Source organism: Thunnus thynnus, chromosome 11 (genome assembly GCF_963924715.1).
Source record: "Thunnus thynnus chromosome 11, fThuThy2.1, whole genome shotgun sequence".
NCBI classification, from domain to species: domain Eukaryota; kingdom Metazoa; phylum Chordata; class Actinopteri; order Scombriformes; family Scombridae; genus Thunnus; species Thunnus thynnus.
This window is the reverse complement of record NC_089527.1, coordinates 22,113,891-22,141,753: the sequence shown is the minus strand read 5'-3', so window position 1 is coordinate 22,141,753 and position 27,863 is coordinate 22,113,891. Positions and strand designations below refer to the sequence as shown.

Genomic DNA, 27,863 nt, shown 5'->3' with positions numbered 1-27,863 from the left:
TGCCATATGCCAGAGAAAACACGGGGGGGGGGGTTCGGTGTCCCGGAGTGTCGCCGGCTGACCCGCAGAGAGAGAGGAGATGTCTTACCTGGTGACTGTGGACCGAGGTGAGGAGCCGGCAGGAGAGCGCGGCAGGCTGAAGAGTCGGTCCGTGGATCAAGAGCCGTACGTGAGCGTGTCGGTGCGCCTCGGCACCGTCTGAAGGCAGAGATCCACAGCCAGGGTGTTCCCGACAGGAGGGGGCGTGGTGTGTGTGTGTGTGTGTGTGTGTGTGTGTGTGTGTGTGTGTGTGTGTGTGCGCGCGCGCGCGCGCGCGTGTAAGACAGAGAGAGAGACACATGCACGCAATCCTTACAAATAGGCTTATTTCTGACAATGCGACAATTGTTTCTCGCAGTCTCCTGTTGTTTGCAGCCTGTGCAATAAACTTATTGACATAACCTAATTAAAGGCGGATTCCGTTCAAAACAGCATTCACATACAGAAGCTATACTGTATTTCGCAGTGCTCGGCTTTAAATAGGTTATGGGAAACTCCCTGTTGTCAGAAGTAGTATTATGAATTATATATTTCCCCCTGAGACCTCCTGGGAGTCTACATCTCTGAGGTTATGGCCGGAGGAAGATCCAGCTCTGTGTAAAGTGACAGTTCATGTATGTGGCTCACACATAATTTGAAAGAGTCTTGTTGGTCATCAGCTGATGACATGGAAAAAACACAAACGAATAAATGAATATCAAAATAACTAGACGACCTTATTCCATATCATTATTTGGTCTTAGGTCTTAAAAATAACCTGTTTATCTATGTTATTGTCAGCCTGTCTCATTTTTTTTTATTGTGTCATAGTAATTGATGTTTTTCCCTCTTTGTTGTGCTTGCTCTTTGTATTATATACTTTTGTGTTACCTGATATTATAGTGTAATGATATCATGTAGAGTACATTTGTACTAACATTAATATTCCCTTTTTCTTATTGCTCTGCATACATTTGTCCAATTTTAATAACAGTTTGAATTTTACATTCGTTTGAAGGCTGATAAAACTTTATACAAAAATAAATTATATCCATCAAGTTGTATTACATCATGACAGGAACTCAACACGGGTGAAACATAGATGCGGACAACAATTTCACATAAAAATTCACATGTACATGTTTTTTTTCAGATATTTTCACAAATGTAAGAAGTCACATGTGAAAACAACAATGTCACATATCATATCACATGTAAAACATTCACATGCCGTAGAGTCACATATAGACATGAAGGTTGGTCATGAATTAGATTAAGAAGTATTTCATTTGAATTTGTAGGTAGACGCTCATGTGAAATATATTATTTTTCACATATGAAATCATGTATGAATGTCTTTTTTGTATGGAAACTAAAGATGTCAGTTTTCAGGACACATTTTCCAGCATTACACACAATTTTAACCCAGTTTGGGTCAATATAGCACCAACACAATACTGGGTTAATGTTATCCAGAAAGCCACTCAAGACAAGGGGTTGTTTTGACACAGTTAGTGTTATTTTTTATTATTTACCTAAACCAAAGCTTGTTATAATCTTTATAATAACTTGTGTATCTTTTTTATGTCATATGCACATCGTTCTGTACAAGAAACAATACGTTTGTGATGTTTTTAACTAAAGCTTGTTGTGTGTAACACTGGGTCAAAATAACAGATTGCTAAAATGAACCCAGTGTTGTATTGGTGCTATTTTGACGCAAACTGGGTGCAATTTTATGTGTTGATGATCATACAAAAATTACAATATTTACATCATATTTCAATCATTTTACATGTGTTGCATGAGTGTATGTTCCCCAATTCATGGCAGTATTTGTACATGTGTATAATGTTTATAGGTGTGCGTCTGTGTGTGTGTGTGTGTGTGTGTGTGTGTGTGTGTGTGTATGTGTGTGTGTGTGTGTGTGTGTGTGTGTGTGTGTGTGTTTGTGTATGTGTGTGTGTGTGTGTGTGTTTGTGTGTGTGTGTGTGTGTGTGTGTGTGTGTGTGTGTGTGTGTGTGTGTGTGTGTGTGTGTGTGTGCATTTAATTTTCAGTTGTATTGTGTGAATAAAACGCCTGAGACTCGCTTGGTTGTGTAGTGTGTGTTTTCAGCCACAGAGAGGCGACATAAAAACACTGTTTGAGGAAGAGGAGGCGGAGGAGGACGAGTGTGAACCGGAAACAATAACTGAACAACCTAACAACCGTCCATGACAACAGCATCCAGCCACCGGCGACAATAAAGAGGGCAGACAGCTGTACCTGTGTTTGTAACAATGGAGGAATATAACTCTGGAGATGAGGTACAGCTGTTTATGATCATATTTAACTGAATATTACACGGCTCTCAGTCGACATTAAAGCTGCCTTTGTTTCTAAATTTGAAGATAACGGTGTTTCTCTCAGGGTGTGGCCACACAGTATTATAGATGTATTTAGATATATAATATTATATAATGTACAATACATGCAGAGTATGTTATGTTATTAACAAGAAAGGCTGAAACAGTCAGTTACAGTGACATTTACACAAACTGTGGAGTCTCTTTGTGCCATTTTGTCAATCAGCTGATTGATAGATTAATAGTTGATGGTTACATTTATCAATTATTAAAATTGAAAATAAATTTATTCCTAAATTATTTAACCTTATTTGTTTGATTATCTAGTCAGCGATGGAAGAAGTATTTAAATCCTCTTTTGCAAGTGAAACCATTTATAATGTTACTTCTCTTAAAGATCAACATCCAGTCATGTTTTAAGACACATAATAATAATCTGCTTTGAATAATAGTTTGTGACTGACATGTTTCGCCACACAAAAGTTCAATCACCAAAATTCTTAAAACTACATCTACTCCTTCTCCCTCATTAAAAATCCACCATCTATAAATATGTAAATAAATATTGGACCACGACTGGCTCCAGACTAGTTGTGATGTCAAAAATAATACTTGTAGGCCCACACCTTATAATCTGATTTTTACAGAAAAACTTTCACTTTCAGCAGATAAATGTGAAAACATCCTTCTAGTGTCAACCTCTGCACATACATCATTTTACACAGTGAAGCTCAAACATCCAACTGAAGGAACAAGAAGAAAAACACATTTTTGAGTGGAGGGGGACTTTAAGTGAAAGCACAAAAGTATCATCAGCAAAACAGTATGAAAAATGAAACTTCTTATCATGCAGAATTTCCACAGTCATGTTTAATATTATCATGTATTCATATTCATATTCATATCAGTATTATATTACTGACAGAAGAATATTAATAATGAGAAAACCGAGAATACTGAATGAAACTGGGTTTACTGTGTCAACAAACTGTGTTTGTGTGTGTGTGTGTACGTTATGTTAATGAGGTGTCAACGATTAGTTCATTAATTGATTAGTAGATCAACATAAAATTAATTTGCAACTATTTTGATAATCAAATAATAGTCTTAGTCATTTCTTAAACAAAAATGCCAAAAAATTAGCTGGTTGCAGTTTCTCAGATGTGATAATTTGATGCTTTTCTTTCTTTTCAAATTATTCACTATTTCTTCATTAGATTGTCACTACAAATATGAAACACAATTCTTTGCTAGTGAGACGTCAATTTTGGGTTTGAGTGAATATGTATCTTTGAACATTTTCAAACTTTCAGTCCATGATCTCAGTTTTCCATTATATTTTCTCATGAATAATGTCCTCAATGACATGCCACAGTACACCATAATAGTGACTGTAAACTGGACCCAGTAACTATAACTGTCAAATAAATATAAACATAGTAAAGCTACTCAGAAGCGTCTAACTCTGCATGTTTTTCTTTTCTAAATGATCCTGCAGGGCGTCTTCAATGCTGATGAGGCCAGTATCTCAGTTAAAGAGGTATCATTTCATTCCTGGAAACATTCATATGTTTTCTGTGATTGTAAATCCAGTCTTCGACGTGATGACTGTGTTCACGTCTTTCTGTGCATGTTCTTGTCTCAGTGTATTGAAGGTGTCATCGGTGGGACAGATTATAACCAGAGTAAAGTCAACCAGTGGACTGCCGGCATCGTAGAGCACTCTCTGACTCATCTGGTGAAACAAGGACGGCCGTTCAAATACATGGGTGAGCTAGCTCCCTCTCACATATACTAACATGAGATTCTCTACATTATGTTGACATGTAGGGCTTGTATATGACATGTAAATATGTGACTGCGTAACACAGGTCTCTGATGTTTTCCAGTAAACTGCACCATCATGCAGAAGAGCGGCGCTGGTCTCCACACGGCCAACTCCTGCTACTGGGACACCACCACTGATGGTAAGAGACAAATCATAATTACAGTTGGTGTCATTATTCATCAATTATTCAATACTAGTGCTGATACTATACCAATAACAAAACAATACTTTACTGAATGCACTTGTAAGAAGTGAGGTTAGTCTGAAAAAGAAGAAGTTTTTCTATAAAAAACAGTTTTTTATTTAAAAAAGAAGCCAAACTTCTCAAATGTTTACTCTTGTCTATAGAAAGCAGCTGCACCAAAAGTTTGCCTAAATTAAATAATCTTTAGTTTGGCTAAATTATTATTTAAATCAGGGACTATCTGATCATAGAATAAGTAAACAAGATTACAAACCTGCCCAGACTTTTGATGCCAGCTTTTGGTACTTGATAGTTTTCTATACTTGGACAACATGTCGGGCTGCACCAAAAGAGTTATGTGGTTTGATACCTAGCTCAACTTTTAATGGCATCTGCTGTGACCCAGTTCTCTAGGGGAAAGGGCAGCAACATAAAACCAGATGGATTTGGTAAAATAAAGTTAATTTATTACAAGGATTGGTCATAATTAACTTAGGTGAATAACAGGAAAAACAGGAGAACTACAAATCATAAATCAAATAAATAAAACCTAAAAACTTGTCTTCAAACGAAAGAAATGAAAAATAAAAACTCACCCCACGTCCCTGGCTCTTAACTGTTCAAAAACCAAAAAACATTACAAGCAATACTCCTGATCCTAGTGTCTGTGGGTGTGTGCACAGTGAAATCCAGCCTATACAGAAACTTAATACTCTTCTAGTACAGACAGATCTGAAGATCAAATCACAGCCACACTAACTAATAACATAACTGAGAATATATAACATGATGGTCTATATTGCATAGACTGGACTGCAGAGCTGGACTGAGTGCCTCCCCAGTCCGGGGCTTCAGGACCAGTCTCACACTGGGGGCCACACATCCTAATTTACATGCACGCAACACATTGAAAAGGGTTAGCAGCAAAGGGCAGGCGTCGGCTGAGGTCAGCCAGAGTGAAAAATCGTCCAAGTCAGTTTTAGTTACACATATTACAGATATAGTTTCAGTACAGAAATACAGAAGCTACGTCTGAGGTCATTCAGAAACAGAAGTGTTACGTAGTTTGTCCATCAGAGAGTACTGGGAAGTTTATTATCAACTGTAAAATATCAAATTTCTTTAATAATTATAATTAAGAACTCCTTATGAAAAATGTTAATGTTTAAAAAAACAAACAAATATTGGCTGACACAACGTTATCAGATTTTCAGAATATACTGAAATATCGGTATCAGCTACACAAATGTAGTATCACTGTTCTTCACTCAAATATAGTGTCTACATGTGGGTTCAGGTCACTGCAAACCTTCTAATCTCATTCTAATGAGACCAAAACTTTAAAACTGAGGAAAAACTTTGTTCTCTATCTGTTTCACTCACTTAACTGTTTATACATTATGTGATCTGTCGTGGTCTAAATAAAAACCACAAACTATCAAACTGCAAAATGCACTTTCATCTGCCGGCCTTCTTACTCCAAAAAGAGTGAATGAACCAACCAACTTGTGAATCAAGAGTAGAAACCTAAACTGCTGAGCATAAACACTAAATAATTTGTATTACCTATGAGACATAGTAATGCCAAAACTGGATCTGTTGCTTTAAAAAAAAAAAATTTGGGGATATAAAATGTTTGAAATGAGACAATCTTTCTAAACAAACTGCTCGGATCAGGTCGGACTTGATGTTTCAGTTTGTACAGTTTTCATGTAGTTTGCATTTGAGTGACGTGAATCTCAGTGACGGTTCAGAAATATTAGCATATCGCATTTTCTGCTTTGAAATGGTGTGTCGAATATATGCAATATGTAAACTACATCCAACAGTCCTGAAGCAAAACATATTCAATTTACATCAAACAGACAAAAGCAGCAAATGTTTTGAAATTTTGCTCCATCTACATCTTTAATCGATACTTAAAATAGTTTGATTAATCAACTAATTGTTTAAGCTCTAATTTCTGGGTTTGAGTCATTATGTAACATGTTCTCTATATAATATCACCAGAACTTTATTGCTTGAAAATATTTGGAGGTTTCATGCAGACTGCAGTCTGATGGCTCTTGTTGTATTTCTCTTCTAGGAAGCTGTACAGTCAGATGGGAGAACCGCACCATGTACTGTGTGGTCAGTGTCTTTGCTGTTGCCGTGACACTGTAACAGCAGCACAGAGCCGCACCCTGCTCTTTCTCCCTCTCTCTCTCCTCTAGTATCGTCATGTCCCAAGCTGTGCTTGAAATGGCACCGTGACCAACAAGCCGTGAACATCCTCAGATGAAAACCTTTGGTAGAAGTTAATGTACGAGTAGCTTATGTCTCCCCACAGGCTTGAACAACATAACGTCAGGATGGGCTGCAGCTGTGCGAGGGCATTACTGGGTCATGGTCAGAATGGAAGCCTGAAGCAGTACTTTAAAAAATTATACTTTAGACATATCAAGGGTGTGTTCTTCAGTCAACAAAGTATTGATAAACACTTAACACTAAATATTGTGATCCATCAAATTGTTTCAGATGCTGTAAATTTTCCATAATGTAGAAGTTAAGTAGTTTTTTATCATTTGTCTCCTTCAGTACATTCCAAAATAAAACAGACTGAACTGTTGCTGTAGAGGAGAGTCGGTTTTTTAGAAAAAGTGATTGTTGTCTTTTAGTATGTATAAGCAAGTCTACTTGTATAAAGTGTTTGTACTAGTTTGCATTGATATTTTACCCATTTATATCTAATTGTGAGGATATGACTGTGAATTTCCAGGCCAGGACTGTATCATGGTCCCAGCGACCAATAAACTTTTTTCTTTGGACTTAACCTGCAGACGTCCTTGAATTCTTGTGTTAAACTGTTTAATTTATGGAGGTTGTTTAATGAATTAATTTGTTAGAATGTGTACAGTTCAGTCAATAAATGTATTCAACAATTTATTTTTGCTTCTGAGTGAGCGTCAATCTTTTCAAAACCAAAATGGAAAGAGGAGAAAAATGTCATTAGCTTGCAGTTTGAGCATTCATCCACTAGAGGTCAGCACAGGATAACTGCTCCTCTGCTAGAATTAAGACAATACAGACAGTTTTCACATATAAATATAAATTTATTTTAAGTAGGATTTCATCTTTTAATGCCTTTCATCTTGCTTTGTATGAGAATGTTTGATGTGTACAATAGATATTTCACATTTCTTTTGGTTTCAAAGTTTGCTTGTCTTATTTGTACAAACATTAGGAGCATGAATGTGATTCCCGAGGTCGTCTTCACTCCGCAGATACATTGCAAAAAGGAGTTAGTGCAAAAAACAAACAACACTGACATTCACACACACACACACACACAAACACACACACACACACAAATACATTAAAGGTTAAAACTAAGCAAAAATACAACTCACAATTCCAAGCATTGACACTTTTTCTGTTAGATATTATCCATGTTTGTGTGCACTCGGTGTAAATATTCTAACTAAACATACAGACGCAGGGCTGACAGACGTAACAAAGCATGAGTTAGAAAAATGCAAATACATCTGAATACAAAGCATTTCACATCACAACAGCTGTTGCTGTCCAACGGTTGAACCAAAGACACTTAAATCCTTTTTTATTTTTTTGTAAACGTGCAAAAACATTATGCGGAGAGATGTCCGTGCTTTACAGTGACATGTTTGGTGATCGAACAGGCTCTTTAACAATGTGTAGAGATTCATATCTCACTGCAAGCACAAATACATCACAGAAGCAGCGCAGATTTATTATAAAGCTTTTATCAAGGAGTAAAAAAGCTGATTGCTTGCAGCCATAAAACTGGGGTTTTGTTTTTTTTTAAAGAAAGAACCCTGTACAAAACAGACTCCACCCCCCCCTTCAGAATAACATTTACACCTCATCCGAGGCTCTACACATGCACACCTCCATGCCAAAGAGAGATACTAAATACAATCAATTCAAATGCCATGGCTCCTGGTGATCAATAATGCAGCATATAAGTGGAAACAGTCTCCACACATAAAAGTAATGGTGGCAACAACAACAACAGGTTTTCATTCGTATTAAAGGCTGCATAATGACAGGTTAGGATGTTTCTGCACACTGCTTGCTGACGTCAGGTTAACACAGGTGAACACAATGCAGCCGGTACAGATCCAAAGTTAAGGACACATTTGCTTCATGTATGGAACCAACTGTGTTAGAAAACAGATTCAATGGATACATGAAATGAAGATGAAAGGATTTAAAGTGTAAACTCAACTCACAGAGGGATCAATGTGGCACTTAAAAGGTTACGGTGGTGCGAATACTGTCAGAGTTGCCCTGTACAATCCTCTGAATGGCACGTCAAACAAATGTAATGCTTCAAGCATTGCAGGATACACTGTGGCTAATGTCACCATTGATTCCCTCTTCTGTATTATTGCCCGTTTCATTAGGAATGTCATAGATTGTGTCGTTGAGCATGTCGTAAGTCGTGTCGTTAGGCATGTCGTCAGTGGTGTCACTGGCTGTTTCGTGGGCTCTGTCGCTGGTTGGCTCCTTGCGCTGGTTGGGGCTTGGCGGCTCCAGGATGGCCTTTCCTATCGGCCTGTTCTGCGGCGAAGTAGAGTTGCACATCAGACAGAGGAGAGAGGAGCAATTCCAAAGGCCCTGGGTCATGCTGGAGGAGAAGAGCCTCCGACAAGGATGACAGAACTGGTAGAAGACCAGCATGAAGAAGATGGCGATGGCGTAGGCGACCAGCAGCTGCAGTACCAGCAGCGGGGCACAGATGAACTTGTAGAAGTCGGTCTTGTAGATGTACCACAGCAGAAGCAGCGAGGCGTTCTCAATGAAACGCAACATGTAGTATACAGCCATGCGATACCAGTTCTGGGACTTATTGATGAGGTCTGGGTCATTGAGTTTCACCTGCACAGCTGACCAGCAGAACATGTTGATGCCAGCGTACAGGAAGGTGAGCAGGCAAAGCACGATGGTGGTTCCCACCCTGGTCAATGTCTTTTCAATATTCTCGGGGAACGGCGAGTGGCTCTGCCAGAAGAGGATCCAGGGGTAGAGGAAGAAAATAAGGAAGTTGAGCAGAACCACAGGCAGGACCCAGAGCTGCAGCACAGAGCTGAACAGAACCAGGACCACCACACGGGTGGCAATCTCAAAGCTTCGCCACAGGAAAATGCACAGATAAGCCGTGGGTCGGACGTCCACTTCATAGTCATCGTATTTGATCTTGATGGCCAGGATGTTGCAGCGCAGCGCTCCGTACACAATGGACAAAAGTGAGATCACCATCAGTGTGCCTGAGAGAGAGAAAGAGATCACTTAAGGTCCTGAAGCTGTGCCCACATTCATCACATACAGACCGTTAAGTCAGTAAGCATGAAATAAAGATGTCTGACTTCCAGGAGCAGAAAAAGAAAGATTTACAAGTGTTTTTTCTCTTTTTATTTTGTCCTAATTCAAAGACCAGATGTCCTAGTTTGACTTTGTGTGAACCTTTACTAAATCTCTGTCTGGAATAGAAATACTGGCTCACACACACACACACACGAACACACACACACAGAATCACCATTTTCCATCCTAAACATCAGAGAGGCAGTTATGTAAGTCCTCTTTGACTCATGAAAACAACATCCTCTTATTTCCAATATGGCACTTAGCTAATCTGCCCACATCATAGTGGAGCTGTGGACTGGTGACAGACAGTAGAGTTGGACAGATAGTGCTGTGAGCTCATAACTGCATAACTCATAACTGCGTCCACACACACACACTTCCACGCATCCCTTTCACCTCTTCCAATGGATACGCCTTGTTGCAGGACACAGATGTAGAGCTGCAGGGTGAGCTGGGGGGCAGAACCCAAGAAGGCCTGAATGACAGAGGTGCGGGCGAAGGCTGCTCGGTGTGTAAACAGTTTGCCCTCCGCCTGCCCCACCTGCCGCTCCACCTCCTCAGACTGACCCCCGCGGGGCATCTGCTTCTTCCTGGTGATGCTGACATAAGGCTCCTCCACACGGCCCACACTGCCATAGATGCAGAACGCCTCCAGACACCTACAGTACAGCAACAGCAAGGAAACAGGAATCATTCAGAGCCGCAGACTGTTTTAGAGGCTCTCAATGAAGGGCTGCATATAACTTCTCATTATTGATTTATGTTTTTTCAATTTCATGTCCTTAGGTTCCACACACACCACACTAACAGGAAACTCAAATTCACATTCCAGTACACCATAACACCAACACACAATAAGACCAGATCAACTAAAAGAAACAAGACTAAGATGCTGATGTTTATAATGTTTACCATCTTAGCATAGTGTGTTTGCATGTTGACATTTGCTAATTAGCACTAAACACAAAGTACAGTTAAGGCTGATATTTGCAGATATTTGGTCATAAACTATAGTTTTGGACAAATTAAAAATGTGCATGAACTAAATTCCATGCCAATTCATCCAACAGTTGTTGAGATATTTCACTCAAAAACACAGATGTCAACCTCATGGTAGCACAACAGGAAAAGTCAGGTGTCCCCAAAATCTGTTGGATTCACCCTCGGAGGACCATGAATGGTTGTACAAAATCCATCCAACACTTGTTGAGATATTACAGGTTGGACCAAAGTGGTGGATCGACCGACTGACTGATAGATAATGTGCAGATAAACTGAAAGAAACAAGACTAATAGTCTACAGCCATGCTAGAGGCTTTGTCACTGTGTTCGTATGTGAAATCAGTGTGAACTTCAGACCGATGTCACCAGCTATAGGGCTACGTTGCTAGCACGGCTGAAAATGCTATGACGGCTAATAAATTGATCACTCAATGTAACAATCACAATGAAATGCAGCAGATGTGAGCAATCCAGAGGTTGTTTTTCTTTTTTTACCAACAACTCTCTGTTAGTACAGATGTTCCAGTCAGGCATCCGCCAGGAAGATACTAAAAACACTAAAGTGCTGACTGTGGGGAAAAGGCCAAAAGTCAAGGCAATGCTGTTCTGGTAAAGCAGCACTGATACACAGTGCCAATAATATAGCAAGGCAGGGGGATTTAGACCACATGGGTGCTGGAACAAACTATTTACCAGCCTGAACCTCACTGGAGTAGCATGCACAGTGAAAACATCACCGATTTAGTTAAAAAACACATGTGAAACTTCAGTTTGTGAGCTGTTTTTAAGATGTTAATACAAAACACCAAAAAAATCTCATTCAAGGATCTGCTAAGTTCAGCATGTTTTAAGTGGAAAACATCCACTATGTGTTTAGGAGAACAAGTTTGCAGACAACAGACAGATTTTGACAAGATAATCTTAACTTTAGGGCTAAAACTAACGATTATTTTCATGATCGATTTATCTGTTGATTACTTTCTCCATTAACTGATTAGTCATTTGGTCTCTAAAATGTCAGAAACTGGTAAAAAATGTTGATCACTGTTTTCTTGTTTTGTCCTGACTAACACTATCATGAAAGACTAAAGAAACCAGAAAATATTGCAGCTTAACTTAAAAGCAGCTACAATAATGACTACTTGAATGTGAAAAGTGTTCAAAGTGTTACTGAGCTTTACAGCGTCTTTCAGCTCATTGCAGCAGCAGCAGGCAACTGTGTTGAGCTGATAAACTCACTATACGCTATGTGCTCAGCACCAAACAAGGAACAGACACAGTTAGCGACTAGCCGGTGATTAAGCAGCTAAAGAGACAGAAATGTTTCTCAGGAATTGATGGAGACCAAAAACAGAGCTAAAAGAAGAGTAAATATTGCACGAACATGACCCCAAATGAATGCTGACGTTGCTCCATATCTGCTCAATGTGTAAATATGGAAGTGTTTGTTAACAAGTTTGCAATTTCACAATCAGTGTTGTGTTCACAGCTTGTTTCTGCGACCTTCAAGTAGCCAAACAGTATGTTATTGCACATTTCAAGATCCGGTTCATACATATCTTGTGTAAGCTGCATACTGGAAACGATTGTCTTCCTAACAAGTTGTGATGTCACACATCATGCTCACAGGTACATGTCGCATATTTAAGGAGAAACCAGAGAAACTTTCCTGAAAAACACATTTTTTAATAGAGGAGGAGTTGAACTGGTTTAAAGCTCCTGAAAAAAGATAATATTGTATGTATGTAGACAAATTAAACTCCACTTCTGTTTAGAGTATAAGAGAGTATGATGGCTCGTGCTAAATGCTCAATTGTGACGAAATGGAACGAGGTTGCAGAGACGACGCCGAAACAAAAACAGGAACCAGCAGTGTTATAAACTAAATGACAAGTCAAGTAGATGTAAGATAAAGAAGTGTTGTTTTGAACGAATGAGACTCTCTGAGAGAAGGAAGTGCAGCTGTGCCGTCAGCAGTAGAAGCGGACGCCCGCCCCCCTCTACTTGTGTTGTCAGAGATAAGGAGCTGCAGTGACATGTGTTATTCTTAGGTCTGCTCTTCACTGTGGGAAGATGTAGAAGCCTAGAACAGTAATCATGTAAATGTACACTCGAGGGGGAAGTGGGCCAGGCGGGGTCAGATCCGCAGTGAGAAACATCTCTTCAACCGGTCTCCCAGAGAAAAAACGAAAGTATTATTGTTGCTGGCGGTCATAAATATACAGTCTCTAACTGTCTCTATTGCTGGTTAAGTTGGTGGTAATATGACATGTTGTATAGATCAAGTTGCTGCCAACCATTTCTATGAAATTAATAAAAACTTAAACACAAAAAACAACAACAAAAACAACTTTAATGGATTATTAAAATTGTTGCTGATTCATTTTCTGTCAATCTACTGATCAGTTAATTGACTCATCTTATCAGCTCTAATTAATTGTTTCCGTTAGTGCTGCAACTAACAACTGTTTTCACTTTCTTGATTAATTCATTATTTTTTTGTCTATAAAACATGAGAATCATAATATCCTCTGAGGTGGAGTCTTCAAATAGCTTTTTTTACTATAATGTAGAGCTGCAACTAACAATTATTTTCATTATTGATTAATGTCAATTTTTTTATTATTATTATTAGGCTATTAGGCATTTAGTCTATAAAATGTCAGAATATGTTGAAAAATATTGATCATTGTTTCCTGAAGGTGCAACCTCAAATGTCTTGTTTAGTCCCAACCAATGACCCAAAAATATTCAGTTTACAGTCACAGACTAATCGTTGCAGCTCAACTGAAATGTAAGACAAAATAAAATAGAAAAGTCTATTTTCTTGAAAAATTACATAATTAATCACTATCATAATAGTTGCAGATTAATTTTCTACTTTAGATTGATTGTCTAGTTGTTTCAGCTCTACAGTTATATTATATTTCAGGAGATAAATACATATTACTCCAGTAACACTCCTGCTGCTTCTATACTGGTGGACGCTGGTCGTGTGTGCCAGTATGTACAGTAAGGAGGATTAGGCTCATGACTCCTATAGCTGAGGCAGATGGCCAGCAGGCCAGGGCTTACTCAGAGAAGGACCAGGCCTATTATGGTTTAAAGCATTTCTGTGCAGATGTTTCAAGGTTCCTCCATCAGTAGAACCATCACAGTGTGTCCGCCTCTTCATGGAGGGTGATTTAATGATCTTTCAGATGGAGCAGTCATGAATAAATCAGACTCTGTCTGCTCTGTGAAGCTGAAGATGGTCAAACTGTGAGAAGGAGGAGATCTAACGCCAAGTCACACTGCATTGAGAGAGGCTGAGCAGACTGCCAACTGTGGGGGTTTATGGAACATATCGATGAGTACTGAGAGCATTGATCAGCCTTTTATTTTCGAAGTAAAAAGGCACAGGCTTACATTCACTGCACCACCCGGGTGAATGCAGCCAGGCGAACACAAAAGGCCACAGAAAAGGAAAACAACAGCATGTGCGCAGCGCATAAAACCATCCGTAAGCAGCTTATGGACACACAGGCCCGGACGTGTTTTTAACGACAATTATCGCCTGTGGACGCGACACCTGTGGCCGGTAATAAACGTTCCTCACGTGACACGGTGGAGATTAATGATACAATGGTATCTGAGGCTGTTTACGGGCCAACCACAGTGATAAACATGCCAACACTGACCTGACAATGGGTCCGAGCTGCAGGATGTGCAGCAGTAGAATGAGCGGTCTGTCTCTGCTGAGGTCCCGGTGGATGAAGGTGAGAGTCAGCTGCACGAGCACGGACGGCACGAGCGTGAAGAGGAGCGTGAGCCCTTGCCAGATTTGGTCTCCTGCGGAGCGGTACGTGGAGCTGAGATACAGAGCTGCCGTGGTCTCGGCCGTGAACAGAGACACCGACACAAAGATGGAACTGGGGAGTCGCATCCTCACTCACGGAGCCATCTGGGGAACCTTTCGCTCAGGGTCCGCACATCCATACCACCCGGCCGTCACTCAGCCGCTGGACAGGGTGGCGTTGTGTCGGCCGCCGCCGCCGCAGCTCGTCCGTGGTTTGAGGCAGGCAGTCAGGATGTTTTCACAGTCAGATGTTGTCGCTGCGAGAGGCTGCAGGGGGCGCAGTCGGCGCTGCGCTCGCCTGCGCTCACCGTGCGCTCGCGAGAAGCGCCGCCGGTCAGTGAGAAGATAAACACCATGCAGACTGATGACAGGCGACTTAACAAATCATATCATTAAGCAGGCTAATAATGTTATGAAACAAGTCCATCAAATACAATTTACTGTTCATATAATTTCATTTGGTAAATTTCATATCCATTGGTTTGGTTTCATTCTGTGATCCATCTCTCCTCTTTTCATTTCCTTAAATAAAACATTTACACCAGTGTTCAAATACTCTAATAATCTTTCAGATATATTCAGAGTATTTCACATCATCTGGTAAATTGTTCAAGTTTTAGCTCCCACACATTTTGAGTTTAGGATGGTGTCTGTCACACTGACATGCCTGTAAATAGTGCAGTGTAAACCTGGTGTCTGGCCAGTTATATGCAGTATGACCTGCTGCTAAATACTGAACCCTGTTAGCAACATCACCATTTTATTGAAGTAGTTGATTGCAGGTGACATTAAGAAGTGTATACGATCTTTGGAATTATTAATCACTGAGTCTGTAACTTTGGCTACATTAAAATGTCTCAAGTGTATCAATGATAAGGCATGTGTACACGTAATTCATTATCAGCAGTTATTAAAAGAGGTTTAAATAAAATTACTATTCACTTTTTGAAAATATGTCTTTATTTAAGATGCAATACTCAAATATTTAGATTTTTCATGTATTGTAATAATAGTGCAATCTCTCTTGCCCTTTATGTAATACATGTAATCGGGACAAGTCAAGTAAATACATTTATTATCAATAACACTCTGTATTTGTGTTCTGTTGTAATCAAGACTAGCGGTCATTGGCAGCTAATAGGGAGCCTAATAAAACAATAAAACAATTAAACAATAAAACAATAAAACAATAAAATACCAAAAATACCAAACAGATGCAGTGATGTTTTTTGTTTCTGTTCACATTAAGCAACTTTTGAACAAGTTAGCAGAGTTTTGTTATATATTTGCCAGAACTGGGGCAGATTGCTCATAGATCAGCACAAGCTTGAAAAAAGAAATAAATCAGATTTCATGACTTTTCATTTTCTTTACATGTGCCAAAAAAAGATTTGTAAAAGAAATTCATCTGAGAAAACTAACATTTAATGTTTATTTTCTTTTTCTCCGTCTTTATTAGTTTAAAAAAAATATTTTTTATCAATCAATGAGTCATGAATTCTGAAGGATGTAGTGTTATTTTTGTTTTTTTTTAACCCAAGATAACTTTCATTCAGTATGTGTTTTACATGAGAACTGATTGCACTGATGAGCTGATGTTTTCCTCTTTCTTCTGCTGTCAATTTGTAAATGAAACCAGATTAAAAATGCAGCGCAATATTTAAATCACAATAAAACACAGCAATGTAGTGAAAGGTAATTGATTATCCTGCAACCTCCAGAAGGTGATCATTGTGCACATTATCTGGAAGGTCAGAGAGATGCATTGATTTATGTTTTAAGTCATGTTTTCATATAAAGCAGATATGAGTCATTTGTCATTATGTCAGGCTGTGAAGGTAATGTCTGCAAGGCTTTTCAGAAAAACAAAAAAACACATCTGTTTGTTTTTTTCATCTGGACACTTTATTAATAACAATAATAAGACTTTGAATTCAGACTTTGTTGTGCACAGCTCCGATTGCAAATGCAAAAACAGTGCAGACATACACAGCTTATAAATGTTCCACAACAGGCACAAATAGCATCAAGAAACTGCTTTGGTTTGACATTAGTTCACAGGCCTTTTTACATTACAACATGACCAACATGTCCAAAACGCCTCCCAAAGCATTTTCACTTTATAACGTTTTCAGACCTTTTCTCTGAGAGATGTGATCACATCCAAATTCTTGAAATGTGTTTTAAGGCCTTATTATCACATCATCTAAGAAAAGAAATCTGCCGTCAACTGTAATTTTACATAACTGAGCTGCACAAAGTAGTGTCTTGAAGAGTTCACATGAAAAGGAAAATTACATTTTCACACTGATCACATGTTTTTGTCTTTTGTTTTCAGTCCTCATCACAAGCTAAAGTCTAATATGCTGCACTTTTTCAGGGTAGAATTCGTAGCAAACACATCACATTGAACGTTTCAAACATCTCCATAGATAACAATAGATAAGTTTGACACATCAAATAGGTACAAACAACTGTCACACTGCAACACGACCTAAGCTCGGTTCAAACAGGTGAGTAAGTTATATTGCACAGCGCAGACAAAGTGAGACAATAAACTAGTACAGTTTGGTTTTCTCTCAGTATCTGTTGGTTATACCTCTCTGCCCAATTTGATTTTTTAAGTTCAGTATCAAAATCCTTTCAAGGTTCCAATATTTGTTGTGCAAATATTTATTGTGACAACAGCAATTTGAGAAATTAAGAAGCCTAAAGACATAAACTCAAAAGTCTGCGATATGTGACGCTGAGCTGGTGAAGCGGTAGAAAAATTTTAAAGGCATTATGTGACACTTGTTCTTTTTTGTGTGACTTGAGTGTGATTGCCATTTATTTCAGCTGTTAATCATGTATATTCATGTGTGTTTGGGACCTGAGAGCAGCACCTTAGTAAAATATGCTGCAGTTTCATTCATTGTACTAGAAGTACCACTCTCAAAACAAAACATCCAAAACTTCACTCCATGTGATTACATTGTAAATTGAAATGGGCAATGATAGGCTACAGTAAGTGGGATGAAACTGGTAAAGCCTGGAACTTGAACACCCACTTTAGAATAGACACAAAACAAGACCGGTTTCTACTGCAACTGTACTAAAATGTGATTTCCTAAAACTCAAACAAACACCATCCATCCATCCCTCCACAGTTTCAATCCAGGTTCTGAAGTTTCTACCAATCCTGTTCTTGGGGGATTTCAGAAGTTAAAGGTCAGTGACTCTGGGTCCATTCACACAAAGACACTGAACAGAGGGAACTCTGACTGGTCCGGCTGCAGGAGGTCGACCAGGAAACAGACGGTCCCCGACAGGCCTTCAAACAGACTGTAGACACTGGTCACTGAGCGGGAGCCTGCCTTAAACTCCTCTGTGAAGAGGAACTCTGCAAACCTTCAGGGAGGAAAGAAAAGTAGAGAGACATGAATTGACAGTGATGTTTTAAATGAATGGAGTACAGCTGAGAAGCAGTTAAAGACACTGAGGTCATGTCTTCAGTATGTTTTCTGAGAATTTGGGGGTTTTGAAGAAGGGTGGGGGACACAAATACCCTTCTTCTACAAAGTTTTCACATCTTTAGAAACTCTGACGCCAAGATGGCTGAACAGAGTATATGAAACATACATAAACATTTCCCTTAAAAGTTTAGATTATATAAATTTAGGTACGTTTATGTAAACTTCTTGTCGATAGCTGTCCATAGTCTCGGCAATAACATACATACATGTCTGTTACTGGTTGCATATGTGAGGAGATTTTCTGGTGAAACACATTGTTTGTGCTTTTTGTCATGTAGCCTCCAATATTTTAATGTCTCCCTTTAAGGGAAAAAATATGCTTATTTGCTTTCTTGACCCGAGTTACATGAGAGGATCGATATCACTCTCATTTTTATACATTTATGTGACCCTGGAGCCAGGAGATGATCTGCTGTAGTCTAGTAAGTCTGGAAACAGGGGCGTGTTCAGTTAGCGTGGCTCTGCTAAAACATAACAAGAGGTAACAGCACCTCTAAAGCTCACCTATTACCACGTTATATCTTGTTTGTTTAGTACATATTAGTGTAAAAATGACATGTTGTGCTTTTACAAGGGATTTGGTGCAGAGGCCTTCAGACAGAGCCAGGCTAGCTATTTCCCTGTTTCCAGTCTTTATGCTAAGCTAAGCTAACCATCTCCTGGCTTTAGCTTCATATTCATTGTACAGACACAAGAGTGGTATTGATCTTTTCATCTATTGTAACCATTGACTGTATATAAAGATGGATGTCATGAGAGCTCCCCAAAAGTGAAGCCAAAACATCTCGATCGCCCCCTGGTGGCTGGCTGCAGTATAGGTCATATGTCCTGCCTCCTCCATGTTAGTAGACGGGACATGAGCCAAACTAAAAAATCAAAGTACATGTCTAATAAGTTTTTCTCAAAGATGGTTACATTGTTTTTAAGCTTGTGAATGAATGAAGTGTTTTTGTGTTTACAGACCCGCTTGCCTCAAACTGCCCTTTGAGAGACGAATAAAGTATTTTGAATTTAATTGAACTCCCTAGTTCCATTGTGGCTGAGGACCTTTGTTACGATACAATACAAACAACTTTATTAATCCCACTAGGGGCAATTTGTTCAGAGATTAATAAAGTTGTTTGTATTGTATTTGTTGCTTGTCATGCACCTGTATTTCAAACGCCAACCTTGACCTCAGAATTTCTAAAATCTTGACTCTTGTAATGAAGGACAGTAGAAGGGCTTTCTTGCCTCTGAGCACGGTAGATGTATTTCGAGTTGCCTGTGAGCCGATAAAGCAGGAGGAAAACGTAAGCACTGCCAGCAACTCCGTGACAAATCCCAGGTCCCTTTTTCAGTAGACCCTTCTGCCACACAAGCTCCCCACTGCAGATGCACGTGTCCAGATACTGGGGTTTCTTATTGATCAGGTAGGCTTTGGCAAAAAGATATGCCACACCTGCATGAGAGGATGGTGACACGAATTTAACAGGAGACATTCTTTAAACTGAAGAAACAGTTGCTGAATGAACAATACTGAGCGTACCCGGGGCTCCGTGACACCAGTGCACCAGTTCGTTCTCCCTCTCGATGATGGCGCCAAGCTCTGCGGGCCAGTTGCAGTTCTGCTCCTGATTCATGAGGAAATCGACGCTTTGCCACACCAGGTCCTTCTCCACCCCGCTGAGCACGTCCTGGTAGCTCAGCAGCATCTGCAGCACTGATGAAAGGCCGTGGGCTGCGCCTGACAGGAGGGGGAGTGAGGGGAGGGGACACACATGCATCCGCCAAACCAGGCATGCAAGAAGGCAATGTGCCAGGTACACACAGACAGACACAATCCGAAGCACACAGGCACAGACATTCACAAAGGACGACTGGAGGACTGGCTTTCTGTTTTTTGATTGTTTACCCTCTAGTCTGATATATGTACTTGACAGTTTTGTTTGATAGCAAATGTTTTGTTTCCAAGCAGTGAACAAGTCCTTTCTGTTTAATAAAGCTAATGGTAAGCAGCCAAAACTTGATGATTCCCAGAACAGATGATCTTTAGATAAGAAGCTGCACAATCACTGTCCCACTATGGAACCCTTCAGGAACAGAGACCACTCTGTTGGGATTTAAATGTTACCACAAGTTACTTGTTGAAAAAAGATTGTACAGAATATCATATTACTAAAATAAGATTAGAATTATTAGAAAATATAGTATAAATACAGGTTATTAATACAGGTACATTGAGGTATTTGTAGTCTTGCAACCCTCTAACCAGGCAAGATAGTCGATATTGGACGATTATGCAAAACCTCAGAGGTCCAACATTTTTGAAATGTCAGTCAGACATGCTACACGTTGTTGGAATTGGATGTAAATTGTGAGGTGCAGAATTCGTCAAATATGGATGTAATTCTTTGGGAAACTGGGGCAGAATCTTCCTACGTAGTACTGAACACATGCAGGGAAAACATGGCTCTCTGATATAAGGAAAGCCAGTGAATTCCCTTCAGATGTGATTCTTGTTGATATCGAGCAAATCAAATGAGGAACCCCTCAGCGAGCAAATCTTTTAGTACAGGCAAACTGTTAACACATGCAGTATCTTAGTTTAGCCAGGTGTGTTCACGTGAAAATAGTTTTCTAGTTTAAAGTGTCACTTTTTTCACTTCTTCATCATCCTCAAAGTTTTGTTTCCATGCAGAAGTGGCCAGCGGGGCTATGCTTACTATGGACTCTGTGTTGGTGTGAGTGTTACTGAGGATCTCCAAGCCTGACGGCTTTCTTCATCTGATGCAGTCAAGGAAAGGAAAGTTAGCTTTACACATGTGAACACACCAATCCCACAACAATAAATCTCTTTAAAGTTTCCTTGTACTTATAGTCAGAGGGCAGCAGCTCTGAGAAACTAATTCACTAAGCTAATTCACTCTTCAACTTACAAAGTCTCCCTGGATAACAAAGACAGACATTAAATGCTAACAGCAGGGTGACATACTTCTTTATCAAAGCTCGATCAAAGCTGCTGTTCTTCTTACCGAGGTACTCTGTCCCATAGTACGAGTACATGAGGGGGAAAGGCTTTCTCTTCTTCCTGGCGTACTGTTTTCCCGCCTCGATGATGGCCTGGCAAATAGATTTGATCTGATCCTTGCTCAGAATCTGGAGAATAAAGGACATATCCTCTTGTTATTTGTAAGGTTTGTAATCGCTAGAAATACAACTGTAAGATATAGACAGACACTTGATGACTAGGTGGAGATGTGCCGGAAATTAAATGAGGTCTGCAGACATAGTAAGAATAATAAAAGTGTAACAGGAGAGAGTGAGAAGAGATCAGCCAAAATCATTTAAATCACCTGTCACACCTTCGAAATGAGAGATATATATAGTACACATTACTGAAATGCACAACAAACTGTCCTGGTTCCCAGTACAAGTCAGATTCATTATGGCATACTCATATTTATAAAGGAAGTAATATTTTACTATTATTATTATGATATCATCAGGTACACCTCATCCATTTTCTGACCAACTGCAATATCCAGACCAAATACATAGTTATCCCACATGCTCCCTAAGTAACTGTAATTTAGTAATTCCTCGCTCCAAGAGTAGTTTTTTCAAACTTTTGGTCAAAATGGAACAAACATTTAATTAGGGTTAGAGAATTTGCCAGCATCTCCACCTTCGAGAAATACATAAGATACATCTTAGCTCGACCACATGAATAAACATACTTAAGGCAACTTGGATTACCTTGGATTAGTCTACTGTGTCTAGTATGATGATATCTATGTTAGCATTACCTTTGGTTATTGTTTAATAAGATACTCTTATAAGTATCCTGCTTTTATGATGTATTTTAAGGGTGTGGACTCCAGGAAGACTAGCAACTGCTGTGGCGAAAGCTAATGGGGATCCAGACAAATAAACAAATAAACATACATAATTGAAGAGTTGCTCCACAGGCCCACATTTTCAATTTATCATAGCTGAAAATGTGAGCCTAACTAAAGGGCTGAAATGACTGACAGAAAACAAATTGTCAGCAATTTTGATGATCAATTAACCGAATAATTTATCAAGCAACCATTCTCTAGCTTCAAGCTTCTCCAATGTGATGATTTCCTGTTCAACACAAGACATTTGAAGACTTCACTTTAGAATATGGGATTTGTGGGGGCCACTTTTAACTATTTTCTGCCATTTTATAGATTTAGAGATCCCCTCCAGACATGTTGTAAAAGATACTGTATACAAGATGCTCTGCTTGGAATAATAGTATGTGCCTTTTATGTTTTTTTCCTTAATAAAGAGTACAATTACCTCATTAACAACCTTGAAATTCTATCTACTCCTTCTCCCTCATTGACAAATCCAGAATCACTGAATAAGAACATGTCTACTGCTTCAAGTCCATAGTCAGTATTTATGCACTGGAGGCTTAAGGTTTCCCCATCACACTGCATACTGGACCATGATTAGCCTCCAAACTAGTTGTGATGTCACAAATCATACTCATAGACCCACCCCTTAAACTCTGATTTTAATGAACACAGAGAAACTTTCCACTTTCAGCAGATATATGTGAAAACAGCCTTCTAGTATCAAACTCTGCACATACATCATTCTGCACAGTGAAGCTCAAACATCCAACTGAAGAAACAAGAAGAAAAACATTTTTGAGTGAAGGGGAGCTTTAATGATTAATAGATTACTGATAAACAAACCTTTTAAAGCATCAGAAAGCATGAACCTGAGTTGGTTGTCTTGTGTGTGTGCATGTAGACTATTTACAGACCTGTGGATCTATCAGCATCAGGTCTCAAACCTGTGTTTTGAAGTTTAGGTGATGAACTGCCTCTATAATTCTGCAAACAGGCCATGTGAAGTGTGCCATCCTGTGCCTTGGGGAGGAGCTCACCTCTATGCCCAGCTTCTGCTTAAGCACCAGGGCGGCACACAGGTACCCAGCCCGTCCCACAAACAGCTCATCGGAGCCGCACTCCAGGAAATTGATGGGCGCACACACCTCCCACAGGTTACGGAATTTGGTCAGCGGCTTCACAAACTCAGCCAAGCCCATGGACTTGTATATCATCGCGGCCACCGCGTAGATGCCCGCCCCGCCGAGCAGGAAGGCGGCACGCATGTTTCTGTCTGGCTCCGCGTCCACATATCTGACCGACACGTCGATGATCTGCTTGGCCGTCTTCAGGTAGACGTCCCGCTGCTGGGAGAAGAGCGGACACTCGCTGACATGATACAGCATGTAGGCCACCCCGGCCGGACCATCGTACAGCCCTCCGTCATAGTCGCTGATGTCGATGGGGACCTTTTTCAGGATTTTATCGACGGTGGAGATGACGGCGGGCACCACGATCTCTGCGCCCTGGCCCGGTATTAGCGCGCCTTTGTAGTCGGAGAAGCGGTTGGCAAAGCAGCGGGTGTTTTCCATCACCGATGAAAATCCCCACGCCTATAACGCAGATCAGTGTCAGCCTGAAAGGTATCCAAGGATGCTGCGGGGAGAAACACACTCACTGCTCATCCAATCCCATCAGCCCTCAGCTGATTGGATGTCAGCAGTGATGGTTTAGTCTCACATTGGATGTTGGGACCTGCAGCCTGTCCGCTCGCAGTGACCTCCTGTCAAAGTTTTAATGTCAGTGTGCAGAGGTGGAAGAAGTATTCAGGTTCTTGACTGAAATAAATAGCAGCAGTAACACCACAATACAGAAATACTCCTCACTCTCCACTATTAAAAGTCCTTCTCTCAAAGTTTTACTTAACAGTATATTGAAGTACACAAGTATTATCAGCAAAATATGCACAGTTTCCAGTTTTCAGCGTGCAATAGATCCTACCATCACGAAGGTTATAATGTCTTGTTCAAACTGTTTTAGAGAGGTGTTGATTTTAGGCTTTAGTCTTTTGGTGTATTGTGTTCCAGTATAGTGTTTCTAATATTTTGTCCACTCCATTTATATAAATTAGGGCAGATAAAATAACCTGTATGAAGGTATGCGGGGCTGCTGTATTAGACTGCATAAACTGGCAACTAAGTGTATATAATGTACTTAAAAGTAGGCTACTTACTATACAGAATTGCCCCCCGGGGTGTTTTAATTGTGTAGCTCATGCTCAGGTAAAGGTCATTTCAAATACTTTATATACTGTTGGGCAGTTGAACCTTTAACATTGCATTATATTTTGTAAGCTGATGTTGTACATACAATCTAAATCTGCAAAGCAAGTTGTATGTCAGCAGAGGCGAACAAAGACTAAATGAAACATGCATGAAGGATAAGTAACACAGTTTCATACAATGTATAGGGAACACATTAAATAGTTGGTTGGTCTTATATTTAACATATTTGCAAGCATTTCACTGTTTGGGCCTATTATATATAAATAAATAATGATAACCTTGTGTATATGTAAATTTTTGAAATGTATCTCAACTCATACATGAATCACTAGAGCGCATTACAACTACTGATAATTATAATAAATATAATGTGAAGACTAAGTGGCCTACGTTTATGAATATATTATATTATTATATTATATATACACATTACATATTAGAGGCGGAATGTGTGCCTTTTCACTCCACTACATTTATTGGACAGCTTAAACATATTAATTAAATAACATAATGTGTTGTTATATATTAAACTAAAAGAACGCCTTTATAAAACTGCTTATACATGAATGCATATGCATCAATAATCCAATAAGATTATATATATATATATATATATATATATATATATATATATATATATATATTCATATAAAACCATCAAAGGGATCATTATGTATAGTGAATACTTACTTTGATTTACTTATTTGTTGATACAACTTCTGTACTATTACTTAAGTAATTAAGTATTTTTCTCTATTTTTAACAGCATATTTTATTCCACTGCTCTTCCACTCCCAGTTAAAATCAAGGGATGTTTGAACATTGTTGGCCTTGAACTGTGGAATAGTTTGCCTCTCATTATTAGATCTTCCCCTCAATCGATATTTTTAAAACTCATCTTAAGACTCATCACTTTTCTTTAGCTGTTGCAATTAATACCATCAATGATGGCTGAATCCCATTTAATTTTTCCAAATTCTTGACCCAGTGACCCTGTACAGTGTGTGACGGCTCCAGTATGACCAGTATGGCTTCCTTGGACACTTGAATAGAATTGAGACATTGTTAATGTTATCAGTTTTACCTGTGCTTCACCTGCTATGACCAGTCAAAATGTCTGATAGGAAAAAGGTCCATTTATCCTGAATCACCAAAGTGTCAAGTCATTCTTATTGGTGAATCCTGCAGTTCAGCTTCTTCACCACCAGGTGACGACAGAAACCTGCAGGCTCAGCCGCTCGCTGTCCATGGTGCTGAAAGCAGTTCTAACAGACAGACTTCAATGTGGTCCTAAAACTAAAGGTCAAGTAGTGAGAGCTGAAAGAGACTGGAAAATATACTAAACCAAGAATTTTATCTGTGGCTGCATGGTAATCAGAGCAACTAGGTTAACAGTTTGACACTAGAAGGCTGTTTTCACATTCATCTGCTGAAAATGGAAAGTTTCTCTGTGATCATTGAAAACCTACAAGCTTGAGTGGTTTGGAAGCCAGTCCTGGTCCAATATTAAATTTACACAAGTGTGATGTGGAAACTTGAAGCCCCAGGTGCACAAACACTGAAAATGGACTTTATAATGCAGTAGGAGACATCCTGTGTCCAGCAGATCAACTTCTGAAAAGAAATATATATTCATATTTACAGATTCTGGAATTTTTAATGAGGGAGAATGAGGAGATGTCATTTAAGGATTTTAACATTGTGGAAAAACCATATTAGACACTCATTATTGCTCCAAGCAGAATATTTTTATATGCCTTAAAACCTGTCTGGAGGGGATCTTTACGGTACTGATGCTTTACTTTCTACTTACTCCACTTAATTCTGCTGACAGATAGCTGTTTCTTTGTAGATAGGATTAAGATTTTACATTCAAAAGACATCATAGAATAAAGCACAATGTTTTTATTTTAAACCATCAAACACATGAGATATTCAGAACTATCACAGGTAGCCGCTATCAGCTGTGCTGATTACTGCTGTATCACACTGTGCTGCCATTTCCAAGACGATTCAAGTGGTTATCTGAGTCGAGATTGTGTGAGAGAAGCTTTGAATCAAATTTTAATTTGAAATGGGTTTTTGATCCATTTCTAAAGTAAGAGATAAAAAGAGGATGAATGCCACGGAGATATGAATGTAGAAGCAAAGGTCAGCCTTTGAATGTGGAATTAATTAAATGTGTTTTAAGTTTTCTTTTAAAGAATTTGGATATCTTTAAAAGAAAACTTAAAACACATTTTTTAGCCTGGCTTTTATCTGATATTTCTTATCTCTTATTTTATTCTTAGCTTTATTATATTATACTTTATTCATTTAAATGTTTTTTTTTAATTTAAACTCATGTCCTTTTTAAACTCTTTCTATGTTCAGCACAAGAAGTTGCATTTGATGTATGACGTGTGCTATATAAATGAAGTTTGATTGATTGATTGATTGATTTCTGACCACTAAAAAAGGTGTCAACTTTCTTCAAAAACTGAAATAAAAATCCTTTATTCTTATTTGTTCTGAAATAGAAAGCCACAGAGGCAGAGGATAATGAAGAGAGAGAGAGCGAGATATGGAGAAGGGAGAATAGCAGTGGCACTCAGAGCTCTGAAAAACATCATTTGGTTCAAGCAAGCTCGTCTAGTCATTACTTGAAATAGCAGACAGTGGCATCAGTATCAGCTTTTTGAGTGTGTTTGTGCAAGTGGCCATTTTACTTTGATGGCTGTCCCTTCTCGGTCTTACACAAATGATAGGAAACAAATTATACACATTTGGGGGTTGATTTTTTTTTTTTTTTACCAATTTTACAGCCATTTTGTTCTTTGCAAACTTATTAGGCAATTTTGACTAAAGTTCTCAGAAGTGGACAACAGAAGAGCCTGGAAAATTTAAATGGTTCAAGTCATGCTCGGGGAAGCATGTTTTCGTCTGTCTTATCTGCGGCCTTGATACTAGAAAACTCAATTTGCATTTATATTAGAAATGGTGTTGGGCCCAATTGGTGGCATCTGATGCACCAGCAAATAATGTCCCACTAGTGTTTCTATAAGTCTTTGATATAAGATACAAGGACCATGAACAACGTGTAGATGAAAGGTATAGTGGAGACTGAAGAACATTTGAACATTTGTATATAAAGGTTTGGTTTTTATTCCTGTGCAAAACAGAGGCAGCTCTCCTACAACATAAAGTAATAAAATAATTGGCCATAAAGTAGCAGATCCAGCTGCAACAACTGAAAGGAAACAGTTTTCATTTCACCAATGATTGCAGCAGATTAGACAAAAGGTCTTTTTACATATGTATGTAGCAGGTATATGGTATGTGGCAGGATTAACCTGTTAAGGCACCACTTTGTACCCTTCCGCTTCTCTTAAGTTCCCATTTATGTACACATTGTTACATACTATTGTTATTTATGTCTACTCTGTGTACACAACATCTCTTGCATGTCTGTCCTTTGATGAGAGATCCCTTGTCTGTTCTTGAAGTTTTTCCCTTTTTTCCCAGTTGAAGGGTTTTCTACTTACACAAATTAAAGGTTTAGAGGGTTCATATGCTGTGCAACTTAAAAAAAAGCCCTTTGAGGCAAATTTAGAAATTTAGGCAATACAAAA

At 39.1% G+C, this 27,863-nt stretch overlaps 4 protein-coding genes across 6 annotated transcripts in view; 1 reads left to right on the top strand and 3 right to left on the bottom strand.

The window, feature by feature from the left end:
• The window catches only part of sytl5 (synaptotagmin-like 5), a 51,136-nt gene extending 50,915 nt beyond the window's left edge, over positions 1–221 (bottom strand). Inside the window, exon 1 of one of the 3 annotated variants that reach the window (XM_067603823.1) lies at positions 89–221. The gene's annotated coding sequence lies outside the window, so the exon portion shown is untranslated. The remainder of the gene's footprint in view (positions 1–88) is intronic. The other 2 variants (XM_067603821.1, XM_067603824.1) reach the window with 2 other exon arrangements.
• Positions 222–2,188: 1,967 nt separating this feature from the next.
• On the top strand, positions 2,189–7,736 carry dynlt3 (dynein light chain Tctex-type 3). Its single transcript, XM_067603820.1, has 5 exons — positions 2,189–2,325; positions 3,863–3,904; positions 4,010–4,133; positions 4,254–4,331; positions 6,463–7,736. Exons 1-5 carry the CDS (start codon positions 2,299–2,301, stop codon positions 6,537–6,539), a joined length of 348 nt encoding a protein of 115 aa, XP_067459921.1. The 5' UTR covers positions 2,189–2,298; the 3' UTR covers positions 6,540–7,736.
• Positions 7,737–7,931: 195 nt separating this feature from the next.
• Positions 7,932–14,987, bottom strand: xk (X-linked Kx blood group (McLeod syndrome)). The gene is made up of 3 exons (XM_067603819.1): positions 14,447–14,987; positions 10,161–10,423; positions 7,932–9,664 (listed from the first exon to the last, which is right to left on the bottom strand). Exons 1-3 carry the CDS (start codon positions 14,689–14,691, stop codon positions 8,727–8,729), a joined length of 1,446 nt encoding a protein of 481 aa, XP_067459920.1. The 5' UTR covers positions 14,692–14,987; the 3' UTR covers positions 7,932–8,726.
• Positions 14,988–16,480: 1,493 nt separating this feature from the next.
• On the bottom strand, positions 16,481–24,071 carry LOC137192841 (lanC-like protein 3). The gene is made up of 5 exons (XM_067603818.1): positions 23,026–24,071; positions 21,134–21,257; positions 19,648–19,845; positions 19,353–19,560; positions 16,481–17,994 (listed from the first exon to the last, which is right to left on the bottom strand). The coding sequence occupies exons 1-5, from the start codon at positions 23,557–23,559 to the stop codon at positions 17,835–17,837; spliced, it is 1,224 nt and encodes a 407-aa protein (XP_067459919.1). The 5' UTR covers positions 23,560–24,071; the 3' UTR covers positions 16,481–17,834.
• Between the last annotated feature and the right edge of the window lie 3,792 nt (positions 24,072–27,863).